At 48.8% G+C, this 14,987-nt stretch overlaps 6 protein-coding genes across 6 annotated transcripts; 5 read left to right on the top strand and 1 right to left on the bottom strand.

The window, feature by feature from the left end:
- Positions 1-1,386: 1,386 nt before the first annotated feature.
- On the top strand, positions 1,387-2,067 carry FTJAE_634 (uncharacterized protein; the record flags this gene model as incomplete). Its single annotated transcript, XM_037352941.1, has 3 exons — positions 1,387-1,457; positions 1,510-1,650; positions 1,713-2,067. The coding sequence occupies 3 exons, from the start codon at positions 1,387-1,389 to the stop codon at positions 2,065-2,067; spliced, it is 567 nt and encodes a 188-aa protein (XP_037212261.1).
- A 7-nt stretch (positions 2,068-2,074) lies between these two features.
- On the top strand, positions 2,075-3,399 carry FTJAE_633 (uncharacterized protein; the record flags this gene model as incomplete). The annotated part of the gene is made up of 3 exons (XM_037352930.1): positions 2,075-2,304; positions 2,363-2,534; positions 2,602-3,399. 3 exons carry the CDS (start codon positions 2,075-2,077, stop codon positions 3,397-3,399), a joined length of 1,200 nt encoding a protein of 399 aa, XP_037212260.1.
- A 989-nt stretch (positions 3,400-4,388) lies between these two features.
- FTJAE_632 (uncharacterized protein) lies at positions 4,389-9,426 on the top strand (the record flags this gene model as incomplete). Its single annotated transcript, XM_037352919.1, has 7 exons — positions 4,389-4,432; positions 4,611-4,904; positions 5,005-5,201; positions 5,264-5,366; positions 5,415-7,063; positions 7,297-7,303; positions 7,797-9,426. The coding sequence occupies 7 exons, from the start codon at positions 4,389-4,391 to the stop codon at positions 9,424-9,426; spliced, it is 3,924 nt and encodes a 1,307-aa protein (XP_037212259.1).
- A 517-nt stretch (positions 9,427-9,943) lies between these two features.
- Positions 9,944-10,738, bottom strand: FTJAE_631 (pectate lyase; the record flags this gene model as incomplete). Its single annotated transcript, XM_037352908.1, has 3 exons — positions 9,944-10,048; positions 10,094-10,485; positions 10,561-10,738. 3 exons carry the CDS (start codon positions 10,736-10,738, stop codon positions 9,944-9,946), a joined length of 675 nt encoding a protein of 224 aa, XP_037212258.1.
- Positions 10,739-12,038: 1,300 nt separating this feature from the next.
- Positions 12,039-13,256, top strand: FTJAE_630 (uncharacterized protein; the record flags this gene model as incomplete). The annotated part of the gene is made up of 4 exons (XM_037352897.1): positions 12,039-12,070; positions 12,165-12,257; positions 12,304-12,422; positions 12,481-13,256. The coding sequence occupies 4 exons, from the start codon at positions 12,039-12,041 to the stop codon at positions 13,254-13,256; spliced, it is 1,020 nt and encodes a 339-aa protein (XP_037212257.1).
- Positions 13,257-14,002: 746 nt separating this feature from the next.
- Positions 14,003-14,948, top strand: FTJAE_629 (uncharacterized protein; the record flags this gene model as incomplete). Its single annotated transcript, XM_037352885.1, has 3 exons — positions 14,003-14,105; positions 14,160-14,363; positions 14,428-14,948. The coding sequence occupies 3 exons, from the start codon at positions 14,003-14,005 to the stop codon at positions 14,946-14,948; spliced, it is 828 nt and encodes a 275-aa protein (XP_037212256.1).
- Positions 14,949-14,987: the final 39 nt, after the last annotated feature.

Below are 14,987 nucleotides of genomic sequence, written 5' to 3'. Positions count from 1 at the left end.
GAGATCAAGGACTGATATGGTAGAAGTGAAGAAATGTCTTGATGATGAGAAAAGGATGAAGAAGGAAGAAAGTGAAAACAGAGAGGACGGGGAGCATTTATTATCTGGTTTGGCGCTAGTGAGCTGTTCCGAGTCACTGCCAGTGGCTCCAATGTTGTGCTGCCAGTGTCAAAGTATTCTCTGTCATCTACAGACGAAAGTGGGCAAAGGGCAAGCACTGATACTGAGTCATTCCCCTATGATTGTTCCTTTATGCACTGTGTACCGATGGTCACTTGTGGCCTGGCAGATCATGTATATGATTTCGAAGCAAAATGAAGAATATTTAGATACACACCAGATGATGTACCAAACCATGTAGTCGTTTCATATCACTAGTACAGAGACCCTCTTTTAAGGCAAGGCATCGATGCAAGTATTGACCGCAAGATTAAATCCCAAACAACTGCAATAAGGTTGAGAGGTCAAAGGAGGCAACCACAAGGGTGATGCTTGTGCAAGGATGACGGCCACGGCATAAAGCCTCTGCAGAAGCTGAACTGCGTGGCGTTCCGGTAAGTCTACGCGCCACCAATATTCGCTGAACATCACTAACTATGATTTCGCGATTCTGCCGCACTTGATACCACCTTTTCCAGTAGTAGACGTCCGGTCAAGTCTCTCATGCTTGTTTGTATGGTGATGTTTTTATGAAGACGCCGCCGCAGAGATTTCCTTCCCCTCCCTTTCACAGCTGGCTCAGGTCATGGCGTTTTGTTGTCTGTATATTACGCTCCTTCGAATTCCAGCGATATTTGCACGCTACCGTGTCGCGAACGTTTCGTATCCACCATCAGTTGGCATCCATAGCTCAGCGTACAGCGTCCATGTTCCGCGATGTCCTATAAAGAAGTCGGACAGAGGATGCTGAACAGCAGGTTCGTCAGCAGAACACCAATCAAACGAACATCGAAGTTGCGAAGGATGACAAAAGAAACAAGAGCAAGTCACTTCACCGAATGGAATGGTGTTCGGTACCAAATTCTTGCTTGATCAGGCACGCCGTATCAGCTCAGACAGCCACATCCCACTGGCAGTCGGCATCGATTGTGCCCAGAACCAGGACGATCTTACCAGCTTGAGCCAATTCGAGTGCCACTTTCGATAGCCTTGGGCAGGAGACATCTTCCATCAAGAGACCCTCTATTAGCTATCATGCGCTATCACCATCTAGAACACCCAATGGCGCCGATTCCCCCTCAAATGCACAGAGCCTGGTTGCTACCCGAAGACAGACAGGCACGAGAAGGAGGCTCAAAAGGACAACATTCCCGCTGTTGCACGGAAGCAACTCTCCACGTTACCAAACCTCCCAAGTCCATTTGACCACCGCCGAGAACCCCAAAGATGACTTTTGCCGAAGATTCGCACACCAAACAACCGTTCTTGACGACAAGCTTTACATCGACGGCGGCTAGGTCAACTTTGATGACTTCCAGCATACACACGAGAACTACCCCAGTATGTCAGCCCCGAGGTTTGCAGACAAGCTTTTTTGGTCACTGACCGCACTCCAGATACCTGGCTCGCGTACCACGACCTCAACAACCTCGCCGAACGCGGCGGCGATCTTTGGTCAGACCTAAATATCAGCCTAAGCAAAAACGACAGGTACAGCGACCCTTCCTCTTCTTGTTACTCCTCCTCCAGATATGCTAACCCCGGTACAAAAGTATCCCGAGCGTACACGGCGGCATCCTCTGGGGCGACAGCGTCAACAAGCGATTCTACCTCTTCGGCGGCGAATGGAACAACGGTTTCTCACAAGGGACTTATAGCCTTCTGAGCTACGATATCATCTACGACAAATGGGATCACTTCGGAACGCCCGATATAACCCCGCTGCCGAAGATTGCCTCGTACGGCGCTGGTGTCGGTATCTCGGAGACTGGCATGGGCTACTACCTCGGAGGATGGATAAGCAACGCCTCGATGAGTGGATGGACTGGCGACCGAACGATGAGCTCCAACTTCTACACGAACTCGTACGACTCGGGAAAGTTGAGGCAGGTCGCTAGTCTCAGCTGAAGGCGGCATGGTTTGGATACCTGCCGGAGACTCTCTCGGCCTACTTGTGTATCTGGGAGGTATTGTTGACCCCTATGGTAACAACACAGAAGCTCCCCAGCCACTCGATGAAGTCTTTGTCTTTGATGCAAAGGGAAACTCTTGGTCGACTCAGAAAACTGCCGGAGAGTTAGCGCAGAGCAGGCGTCAATTCTGCGTCGATGTGGCATGGGCACCAGACAAGTCTTCCTTCAACAGGTAAGTCAGCCGCATTCTTTATTTCCATCATCGGGTCCATATGCTCACGTCGTCAAAGATACCTCTGGGGAGGATTGAGTGTTCAGCCACCCGTCGTCAACGCAACATCATTCAACGACATCTACATCCTGACCCTCCCATCGTTCATCTCGGTGAAAGCTTACCCCGACCATCACGGAAACACCACGCTCCCACCAGAGTACGACCACTACAACGCATCATACAACATGGTCAAACACATGTCGCAACTCTTTGTCATCAGAGGCACCTACAGCGACACAGACGCTTGCGATCTAGCGTACGATGCTTGGTCAATGCACAATTTCTGGACCGGAACGAACGAACAACAACGTTGGGAACAACAAGACTTACTGGGCTATCTATAACCCCAACATCACCGAGAACGTCGAGCCCGTCGATGTGTACAACGTCCCTGGTGGAAACAAGAACGGCGGTGCGAAATTGGTGGCGGCCAAGGATGGATTTGATGAGGGAAACAAGCCGCTTCAAGACTTGCTGGGACGCAGACCAGAAATAGCAGAGCGTTCACCAACACGAACGATCCCCTCCGCGACAAGCACATCAACAGCGTCGCCAAAGTCAACCCAGATGAACAGCCCTGATTCGAAGCTATCTACTGGAGCTATTGTTGGTATTGCAATCGGTGGTGCTGCAGGACTAGCTATTATTCTACTCGCATGGTTCTGTATTAGCAAGAAAGTCAACCGCCGTCGTGAAGAGAGACATCGATCCTCAATGACACAGAACCAGTATCCGGTCAACGGGGGTAACTTGATACATCCTCCCAGCACGGTCAGTCCGCTGACATCAATAGGGTATTGGGGCCATACATCCGAGCCCGTGAGCCCGCACCACATGAGTCCTCACCAGTTCATCTCCATTTCACAAGTACCTCCGACAGAGCTTCCTGCAGAACAACACGGAAATGGCGGCAACGGCGTGAACGAGCTCCCAGAGTATGAGGTTGGCAGAAAGACAACTGTATCGCCTGGCGTGTCTTCTCCGAGTTGGTCTCCTGGTCCTCCTTCAAGCTATACACCGGAGAGAGACAACCAGTGGTGTTTTCAGAGGTAGCTTTGCAAGATACTTGGCAACTGGCTCAGAGGTTCCCTGCCATGACCATGTCATGAAGTGTCATAATATAATATTGCATTGTCAATAGTAACAGCTACTCCATTAGATTGAGCCAGAAAGGTATGTTCTAGCCTTTGATTGCCCCGAACCTTCTTCCGCTCAAACACCAATACGTATATTATTCTCTATATTCATAGACGTCTGATCCGTCTAGTCAATACTTGTGGAAGAACTCCGCTCTTAGCACAAGAGGCATTAGTAAGAAGAACCGATCCTCGGGAAGCTTGAATTGCAAGGAAACTCTACGGGCTAGAGACTGAAAAAAAAAAAAAAGGATCACGGCGGTACAAGAGTTGGGTTCAGTCTAGCAACTGCAGGATACAACTTTGGGGTGAAGATGAATTTGGTGCTGACAAGGAATGTGGCTCAGGGGAATGGAGATCAGAGAGCGAGTAAACTTTGCAGGCGACAAGGGGTCTACCAATTACATCTGTCAACCCCCTCTAGGACAAGAGTTGGCATTGACTGCTCCACGAGCTAGCTGTGACTATAATAATACTAGTGGCGGATTCGTCTAGAGTTTAACTGTTGTCGTTACAGTGAACAGAAAGCATGGGGGTGTCTTTTCAGCCCTGGATATTTTTCATATATAAATTAGTTCACGTTCAGAAGCAAAGATAACTGAAAGACAACTTGGGAAAGTCGTTCGAACTCAAACGCTTATTCCATGATGTACCACATAGACTAGTATATGCCCAGCTTCAAACGGCGACGAAGTTTCAAACCTCGTAAAGGCCCCTGGCAGTGGCTCCTTAAGTTAGATCTAGTTGCGTTCGACTTGCTGACTTGGCTTGCTCGTCAATTATCATGCGACCACGAGACGGTTACACTTCGTCGGGCTCAGGGACCACACCCCCTTAGAGACCCCAGGGTAATGCATATTCAGTTCATGCTGGCAGCGATACATGCCAGTGGAGTGCCTAGCCATCATGATCCAAAGAATTTTGGCTTTCGGTGTTCAGGAAAATGGGAAGTCTGTAAGATGCACTGCTGAGAGGCAAGGGCCTGACTCATAGGAACACATCAACTGCCACACAAAGCGATATACCACCAGCTGATCTAAGCCCTGAGACACTGGGGTTATCGGTTAGTGAACACTGGCCACTGAATTTTGAACCCCGACACCGTGAACAACAACTGGCTGCATGTAGTTTAAGTACCACTGTCCGACTCTCTGTTGCCTTTCTTCAACTCCGTGCCGTCTCTCTCTTCTTCCTTCCCTGCCCTCTCAACCCAGTCACCTATCCATACTCTTCACCGTGCAACCATCAACCCTTTCCTGCCTATCTCATCTCCACCACTCCTAATCCTCTTTGTGTGAACCACTTTACTCGTTCGGCAACACATCTTGCAGCTTCGGAGCAGCTTCGCTTAACATTTGACTCAACTAGTGACCCTTATCGAGTCCTCCACCCCAAGGACAAAGACAAATCACCATCTCAGAGGTATCTAAGCATCACAAAGTCTTACCAGCAACCGGTACGAGACTTCATGAAAACTGGAAGACGCGGAGAGATCAAAGCTAACGACTAGAGGACACTCCAGTCTTAGCATTTCCGTCACAAATACCAAAACCCATAAACCTTCGCACGCCAATATCGACAGAATTACGCCACAAGAAACCGGATTCGACAACTTCGGTACTCAGGAGCACGGGCTAGCTGAAATGTCCGACACTGCCGACTACTCTATCGTGCATCCTGAAACCTGTGACAACATCGCCTACTTTGATTCTAATACCGGTTGGAATCTGCCAAAAGGGCTTCGTGTCAGAAACAATTTTGATCGCTCAGCATTTTCGCAGTACAAAGTCTCCACCAAGCTGGAAACCAAATACCCAGCGAGGCTGACTTCATCTCTTATGCCAACAATGTCGTCGCAGATATCGTGGGACCTGCCATCGACCTGTTTGTATCAGACAACTTTGTGTAAAAGATTCGGGAGTACGATGGCAGTTCCTTTGCCCGGGGGACAACTGGCAGCAATGAAGAACTGAACGACCATCTTTCAAAGCTTGACAAGTTGCACTGGTATAGCAATTCATTCCAATGTGCAAGAGCACTATGCCCAGGAGACGTTTTGCTTTTTTACATGGAGAACGAGAAGCGGCGCGATTGGTGGGATAATTTCGCTACCCTAATCACCGAACCGAAGCTGCTTCCGTCCATTGGAGCAGGCTTCCATGAACGGACGGAAATATTCATCCTTGCTCATGCTTTTCAAATCCTACTATTTGCCCCTATACAGCGGCCTCAGGGTGCAAGATACAATTGCACGGACTCCTATCCTCGTCGGTTTCCGCTTGGATACCCCGAGCCAGGCCCGGATGATGTGAAAGTCTGTGGCAAGTATAGTCTTGATGATCTATACCGAGCTATACTTCTCATGTTTTTCCTTATTCAGCAGCGGCCTTGGAAAGAAGACTCTTATGTCTACCGAACCTCTGAGGTATGGTTAGGATACACTACAGTCCGTTGCCACTATCCCTGGCATGAATCCACCAACCATTCAGCAGTACAAGTCTTTGCATTTCAGAAGCTCCCTCGAGAAATACAACTCCTTATCATCGAACTTGCAACTTCACCCAAAGTCACCCCGACAGTCGAAGCGGAGACCGGACAGCAGCGACTGTTCAGAAAGATCCAGTGTACATCTGAAGACTCACTTCTAGCTCTCAAACTGACGTCTCGTGGTATGTATCAGCTGGTAAAGACTGCGAATTCAGTTGAAGCTATTCCCAACTGGCATGGCTCTCATCAAAGCACACCTGTTCTTTTCCGCATCAACTTACAAACCGACATACTCCGGATATTCCGCCTCTCGGACAAACTTCCGAACTTTATGGATAAGAATGGTCTTCGCGCGCCGCTCCCTGTGCGTAGACTGCTGGCTATCGAGTCCGATAATCATCTGTCGACTCGTCACGGAATCCTTGAGCTTTTCTATATCTATAGCGTTTCTTGCTCTCCAGGTTTGATGCTCGACGAACTTCCAGCGCTGGAGGAGTATTCTCTTATACTTCCAGCAGAAAAGCAGAGCTTGAGGATGGATGGACTTCCGCGAATTAGACCGCAAGACAATAGCGAGGTTATAGCGCATATTGGCACCAAGTGGCAATTCAACCTTTACCGTTACTACAGCATGGAATCACTCGATAACGAAGTACCAGAAGGATGCCCGATGGGCGTTCCACCAAACCTTTGCGACAACAGCCACCTCGATGGTACTGACCCTTCCGACCGTCCTGGGAGCATCCCGTATATTGGCAAGTATGGATATGAGCGAAGCCACGGCATAGTCGGCGGGCTATGGGCTGGATTCAAATACTATCAAGAAAGCAAGGAAGCCTACTTTGCGCCCCTCTCATGGACCGAGGTTGAGCCCCTGGTTATGGGTGACTATGGAGAGAATGGGACTAGAGCCCTGTTTCACAACCACACCCCACAGTTTGTGTCCAAGGTCTGGATTATACGCCAGGGTACAGCGGCTCCTAAGGGGTGGATCAAGGTACAGGATGCAGGCGAATCGAACCCCACCTGGAGACACGATCTATTGAAGACATGGAACGCTGTGCGCTATACGTTAGAACGCATTCAGGGCTCGGGTTCGCACAGCACTTACACTCTCTTTCAGAGATAGATACTGTCCCGGAAGCTTAGACACGCATTACGGAATCAAGGCCTTCCATTTCCTGCGTTTTCGTCTTAAATGGAATGGCTGTCTGCAGAGCTGATGGAATGAGAATCTGGGTGTCACGTCATTCGTGAGTAGGTATATGGTTTGATAGGTGATATGTCCAGGACATACCTAATTGACGGCGGTCTGAACACTTCATAGTATCATTGTAGGTATGAATAAAAAGAAGAAAAATGAAAATCGTTGTTTTTTCTCTAATAGTCGAGTTTTGCAACTTAACAAGAGCATAATGATGGCGAGAACACTTGATATTCAAGTATGTTCAAGGGAAGCATTTCAACTCATACTGGGAATTAGATGTAGCTCAGTAGATATGCAAAGATCGGTTCATCTCGCGCCAATTGAAGACCATCTACATTGTTTCCACTACATGTGCTGTGGAGGTGAAGATTTAGCAAGTCTGTGCTTCCAAGACAGTACTCTCTTTGCGTTCGTTCCGAAGCCTGTTGTCCGACGTCATGAACCATCAGAACAACGCCGTCACTTTATTCTTCCCTATATACTATTGTCAACTAGCTACAGTTCGAAGCGGTTCATTCAGTATCAGCCTCTAATGAGGTTGGGAGGTTGTTACATATAGCAAATCCCTCCACTGGCCTCTTCCTCCATGTACCATGTTGGTGGGTACTGACTAGGCATAGTCTATGTCAGCCCCAGTGGCACTGCAGTCCATTGGATTGTCTTCGTCCGAAATCTCTCCTCGAATCCTTTCGAGACAACGCTGCCGTGCGCGAATGGCTCACGACGTTGGCTACTCTTCTTACCGAACCGAAGCTTATCCCGACCTATGGCCCGATCCGTCCTTGGAGTGTCTCCGCTTTTGAGGACGAATTTTGCCACGAGTTATTCGTACTTGCTCATGCTGTGCAAATCATGCTCTTTGCTCCAGTCTATTGGCATGAGGATGGATCCTACAAGTCTACTGACCCATATGCCCGACGCTTCCCTCTCAAGTTTCCCCCACCAAACTCGAACGATGAGAAAGCCTTTGGTGAATATACTCTTGATGACTTGTATCGGGCCCTCATTCTTCAGGAATTCCTTTTTCTTCAGACATGGAATAAGGGGGTAGAGCGCCGATGCAACAATCTCCGTCGTACAATTCCTCCCAAAGCTGATGCTCCGTGGTTGGAGTACTCCATAGGCCGGTCCGAGCCCCCTTGGGTTGAAGATAGCAGAGTTTCAGCAGCTGACCGCTCTTTGATTATGAGACTCCCACGAGAAATACAACTCCGGATCGTTGAGCTAGCAATCCCGCAGAAAGTTACACCTACCCTACTTAACCGACCTAAAGGGCGACGAGGATATTCAAGAGTGCATTCGACATGGGAGGACTCCATGCTGGCGCTTAAGTTATCATCCAGAATCATGCACAAGTTAGCCATTGCTGAGCAAAACGTCCAAGGAGTTGTCGATGAGCGGGTTGCATTTCGCATGAACCTAGACATTGACACGCTGCGAGTCTTCGACATGAATCTCCCAGACTTTCTCACTACAAATGGTCCATCTGCGCTCCCCGTACGAAAACTACTCTCGATTTCGAAAATATCCTGCGAGGATTGTGGCACTTATTGTGATCCTATGTGGTATCGCAAAAGCCCTGTCGGAGAAGCCCTAGATCTTGAGAAGCTCCCAAAGCTAGATGAGTTCTCCCTCATATTCCCTAGCGTTTCTCAAGATTGGTCGATAGAGGGTCTTCCACGTGTTAGAGACCAGGCTGACATCTCAGGTGCAGCTCATACGGGCATCAAATGGCAATTCAACACTGGTCTGTACCCAGTACCTCGTTGGGAAATATACCATGACGACCACTTCAACGGCTCGTATAAAGCACACATGCACCCAGATGATCCCGTTCCTGAAGAAGCCATACCATACGTAGGAAAATGGGGATACGAGCGCGGTTCCGAGGCTGTTGGGGGCTATTGGGCCAGTTTCCAGTACTTTGAAGAGACCAGAGACGTATATTTCGCTCCTCTTTCATTGAAAGAAGTTGAGCCCCTAGTCAAGGGTCCCTATGGAGGAAATGCACGTGAAGCCATTTATGAAGACCATACGCCAAGGTTTGTGGCAAAGCTACGAATTATCCGACAGGGAACGACTCCCCCTACTGGATGGATCAAAGTGGAACTAGTACACCTGGAGGATCCCAACTGGAAACGCCAACTGTTAAACACATGGAAGAGTGTGTGGTACACTTTGAACGGACGCAGGTCTCGTGACTACGATGACCTACCTGAGCCTTGCCACTACTATCTCCGTCAGACATAAGGGAATCATGCGGAAAGGGAGAATGGGGTCTTATGAAGGATGAGACGCCTATCTTTCTTTTGCACGTAGCTTGTATGAACTGTTTGTTATCGATTTCATCGGGAGGCTTGGGCTGGATGAGGACCTGGGGCTTATAATCCCGGAACAGATACTTGCCCTGGCTATGTACAAGTATTTTGCGAGTCTGAAATCCCCAGAAAGTTAAATATAAAAAAGAGTATCATTATTTTACTATCTTCTTGTGAATGCTGTTGAATTATTACGAAATACTGTCGTAATGCTCAAGTTGGGGAGATTAACATGGCTGAAGACGTGCTAAAGTCAAGATTGCTTATAGGAACACCGAAAAGAAAGACTATATCGAGGAGTATTGGTTCATGTTATATAATACATCCATGTCAGAAGATCATCAACTGGCACCTTTCAGTCCGCTGCAGGGTTCTCGAAATCTTCAGTCAATATTCCGAAGTCAAAGGTTCAGTGGAAACCACAAGGCACTATTTGGAGGCTCATCCGCTTAGCAAAGGCCAGCCTTTGTAGGCTCACAAGCTCCGTTGCCCTTATCGCAACCATTGTAGCCCTGACATTGGACTTTGGGGTAGCAGTTGTTGGAGTAGGTGGCCTGTGATATATTAGTTTTGTAGTCACTTGTAGGTCCTGGTCATACCTTGTCACCCAGGTTGGTGTTGATGCCCATCAACTCCCCACCGTTAACAGCAGTGGTACCCTCCATATGCACTGACCGCCGGCAGTTACCCTTGCAGTTGCCGCAAGACCTGTATACCTTGCCGTAATCGTTGGCATAGAAGTTGATGATGTTTACGTGGCCACAGCCGTTATGCTGGATGATCTTATCAGCTGCTTTGTAGGCACCACCGCCGATAATATTGGCGGTGCCGCCGCCCTTGATTGAGATGGCATCCTCGCAGACGTCCTCGAACCAAACGAATTCGAGAGTGCACGATCCAAGGCAGTACACGCCTTCACGTTGATTGGCGCCAATAATGACGTTCCTAAGCTTCGCTCCATCTTCAAGGACGAAGACAGTGTCCTTCTCACCTGAATAATGTAGTTAGCAATGGCCGAGGGATCACGAACGCTATTGCGACTTGCCTCCTTCGGCCTGGCCTGTACACTTCACGCCACGATCATACTTGACCCAGCCAGCATCAAAAGTCTGGCCTTTCTTAATATACTGAGGAGAGCCGAGAGTCTTGGTACCCGTGTGCTTGGGAAGACCGCCAGTATAGCCCTTACAGGCTAGAACTGACGGCAGGACTGTAAGAAGAGAAATTGCGCTGGGGAAATGCATGATGAATGTTGTTGAAGTTGCTTTATTGCTGTAAACATTGAATCGATGTCAACAAGTCAGAGTACGGGTTTTTATACTTTCCACCAGGCTCTCTTAAGATGTGCTTCTAGATGTTCCATGATGCCAAGTGTAAAGGCATGCATTATTCCCTGTAATGCCTAGCATTACATGCGGGGGCGCTATCCAGGTGGTATCCAGGCGATCACCGCCATTAATTCCTCCAGTCATATCAGATGTTGACGGACAAGGGTGATGTTACCAAGAACAGAATGTGTCAGTATCCAGCAGCTATTGGTGGAAGTCAGTCCTCGCTGGAAGTCGCTACTATCAAGCTTGTCTTTATGCTTGAAAAGGCTCCGAGGCTCCGGAAGCTCCGAATGCTGCATTAGGCAGGTCTCTGTAGGCGAGTGCGGTCCAGAAGGATTTTGGGCTGCGACATGGGTGATGGATGAGGACATCATAGGCAGGCATCATCTAATTTGAAGGTTCCTATTCAACAATTAAATGTTGTCTGAATATGACAGGCGCGCTTACCTGCGGCAAATGGAGTGTGGTAGAAAGACTGTACATACAAAAATGAGCCTCCTTTCCAGCAAGCGGTCGAATCAGCAGCCGCTCTCCGTGACCTTACTTCAATGGTGAAGCCAAAATACGAAAATAACATGTACTGCAACTCCTCTAGGTAAGCAGAGTTGGGGTTATCAAGCTCTAACTTGGTCAAATGAACGAAAGGTAGTTGTCGCGGAACAGTGGTGGGCGGTCTTGCGGCAAGGCGATTCCACTTTAAGCCACTGTTTCCATCTTCCGCTGATTACCTGTATCATATTTGTAAGCGGGCTACCTCGAACATTTTCTGTGGGCTGTTACTGCTTCAGAAACATTTATCTCCGGGTCATTAAGTCCAAGATTGGAACAGTCCCGAAAGGACTTTGTTCCTCTGTAGATGGGCATGTCTGTTCAGTCTTTGAAACGGGCAGGAAAATAGCATGATTGAGGCTTGAGAAACTTGAGACGTTCTGATCTGAGCATCGGACTACGATGGTACCAGAGACGACTTAGCTCAATGGGCTCCCAGGCACTTTATCCTGCCTCCCCTCCAACTAACCCCCTGAATCTTCTATTCGGCGTTTGGAGCTTCAAGAATAGCGAGACGGGACTTCTTGCACTCTTCAGGGAACAAAGTTGCGGCTTTGTATTGCCTGGTGCTTATACGTGACTCCTCCCAGCTCAAGTCTACGCATAACGAGTCGAAGCATGATCTTTCACTTCTCGTCAATGAGTCAGAGGGGTGTGCCTTGAGATGTCTGTGCCTGAGGCCCACACATCCCTTCTGTATGTTGCCTGCCCACTTGGGACCCCTAGCTACCTAGCTTCTTCCCTGGTACACACAACAGACCTCATATTCACAACAAACTGTGGCCTTTAGCGCCCTGCTAGCGAATTTTGACTTTCAACCTCCCTTACAAGAGCAGTCCAGGCGGGCCCAAGTCGCGCTCTTTGACATTTTGAACATTGTTTTGTTCGTATTCCTTTTCTATGGTCCAAATTCTCTGTGCTGATTTAAGCTCCCAGTCGCAAGTCTCACTGCGAAAACACGTCCGGCTCAAAACGTCAATAGCCGCTAACGAGATCTCCGATCAACGCTTTGCGGAGATCATACAGGTTGTTGGTCGGTCTACAGATCGTAAGAAGCCCCCTCTTGATACTCGGCCGCAGGTCCTGTCTACAAATATGGCCACCAGGGTCTCCAGGCAACTACACCGAGAGGCTAGAAAAAGAATCCAGCAAGGACAACAGCCTAATTCCCTTTTTGAAAAGGGCATCGGATATAGATATCGAATCCCTGCTCCAGTTGCCAACAGAATGGCTTCAGAAGCTTTCTGCCGTAAATTTCGCAGATCCCGTCGATATCAGCAACCTGAGCTATGCCTTGACTTCAGATGACGTGGATGACTTTGATCTTGTCACTATCAACGGAGTTTCCTTTACAGTCTCAGCATTTCCTGGAGCTTTGAGCTTACATCCTGAACAAACCCAAAAATCTAGCGCTCACTCAGGCCTCGTATCTCTTAGCGTTGAGCCCATTTCTCATATCACTTCTTGCCTGGAGCAGGACCAATCCCAACCCCTGCCTTCTCTGGTGCTGCCCATCGGACAACTGCAAAAGAGATTCGTGGAGGTGAGTGGTATTCCTGATCTAATCGATACTGATTACTTCCTGGTTGTCGATGCTGCAGGAACTTCACATGCGGTTTGGCTAATCTATGATCGATATCAACGATTTGACAAGGAGTTCAAGGATGTCGCTGACCCGAAGATCACTCCTCTGGTCTTCGTGGAGCTAGGAAAGAACTTTGATGCTGCTCAAGTTTTCCCGAGCGTCAAGGATTGGCTTGAAGCCTATGGGAAGGTCAGTGAGGCCAAGTTTCAGGAGTCAATCATGAAGACAGGGATGGTAGGAGAAGTCAGGGTCAGGATCGCAAGTCGAGAGGATGTCGCTGCTCTGGAGACCAAATAGGCTGTATCTTTGGCAGTGAACTTTTCTTCCAGGACATCGCAGAGTTTAGGTTCAGATAAGTGTTGATCAGGGACTGATGGACGGTCGGTTGAGGGGCAAAGCCTTGTAATGCATTCATAGTTAGGGACAGATTGATCCAAGCGTGTTCTCTTCCTGATCAAATCTTCAACCGGATTTCCAGGACCCAAATTTAGGCTCAACTTGGACGAACACGCTTAGGAGGGTGCCAATTTAGTTGTCCACCACTGGACGTTCGTGATCGCAAAGTGAGCATTTGGGACTTCGTGACTCTAAACCGTACCACAGTGTCACCGTTGGACCTTGGCTTGGTTACATCCCAAGCAGGACCTCTCTCTTAAAATCCTCTGGCTTTCTGTATCTTTGCTTGGTCCTTCAGAACTCCGGAGAAGCGAGGTGAATGCTTTGTGTGACCGCGTGCCCGCTCGTAGCTCCACTAGGAGCCAGGTCGAAAAGAGATGATGCACTGCCAACGCACTTTCAAATCTCAACCCTCTCCTTCTCAACTGCATGCTTCCCATATCCCCCAGCGGAGACCCTGAGAACACTTTTGCCACCAAGTTTTGTTTCAGCCACTGTCCGTCCTACGCTCATGTTACATCGCCAATCCAGCCAAGCCGACCTGTGACCTAATCGACTTTCCAACGTCTCTCCTTCTTCTTCTTCTTCAACTACTGAAAATCAAGTGTTGCGTTGATCGAGATTTTAGACATTCTAAGGATGCCAGAATGACTGCCGATGACAGCGACGAGGAGATTCATGTCCTTATCGAGGACCCTGACCTTTCTGCTGGATACCCCAGATATGTCCCTGATGACCCTTTGGAGATCGGTAAGTCTCCGTCAACATTCTGCAACAGGCCCATTCGCTGATGTTTTCATTTAGCCCGCCGTGCCGCCTACTTGGAGATGCTGAAGAAAGAAACTGGAGAAGACAGAAGCCTGCTAGACATGATAGCGCCGCGTCAGACACCAAAGGAGTGGCTTCAGAGTCTCACCATGGTTGACTTTGCAGACCCTTCCGCTGTCGTTAGCCTTCTCCTGGACTTGGCTACCAACAACGTCCCGCACTTCGATCTGGTTACCAACAGTGAGCCAGCCTTTACCGTGACATCGCTCCCTGGAGTTATGACCGTGGAGGATACACCACCTAGTAAACCGACAGTTTTCTCTTCCTGTTCCCAGCGCTCATCCGGGACTGCTGTGTCTTGAGTTTACCAGTCAGTCCAGTATCTTTGCTGCTTTGGACGAAGGCGAGACTCCCAAACCGTCAGCAGCTTGTATACCCCTCCCTTCTGTCGTCCTGCCGATCGGGCAGTTACAGAAACGATACAAGAACACGGGGGGCATCCCATACTCCGTCGATACTGAATATGTCCTGGTCGTCGATGCTATCGCGGATAAGAACCCTCTCTGGCTGATTTTCGATCGACGTATCAGAAGTCACGAGGAAGATGGGGCCTACGTCAAACCACACATGGTTCCGCTTGTATTCAGCAGGACAGAAAGGAATTTTGATGCAGCCCAAGTGTTGCCAAGCGTCCAAGACTGGATCAAATCTTATGGCACCCTCGATCTCGCGCAAATTCGGGATTCTTTTCAACAAACAGGGATGACAGGAGAAATCAGGGCTAGAAACGTAACTTCCGCGGATCTTCCTGCGTCCTGGCGCTGAGTCACTTCTGTCGAAGAGCACAAATAGATCCGCAGCCTC

This window comes from Fusarium tjaetaba, assembly GCF_013396195.1.
Source record: "Fusarium tjaetaba strain NRRL 66243 chromosome Unknown NRRL66243_c0000016, whole genome shotgun sequence".
In the NCBI taxonomy this organism is placed as follows: domain Eukaryota; kingdom Fungi; phylum Ascomycota; class Sordariomycetes; order Hypocreales; family Nectriaceae; genus Fusarium; species Fusarium tjaetaba.
This window is presented reverse-complemented; position numbering and strand designations above follow the sequence as displayed.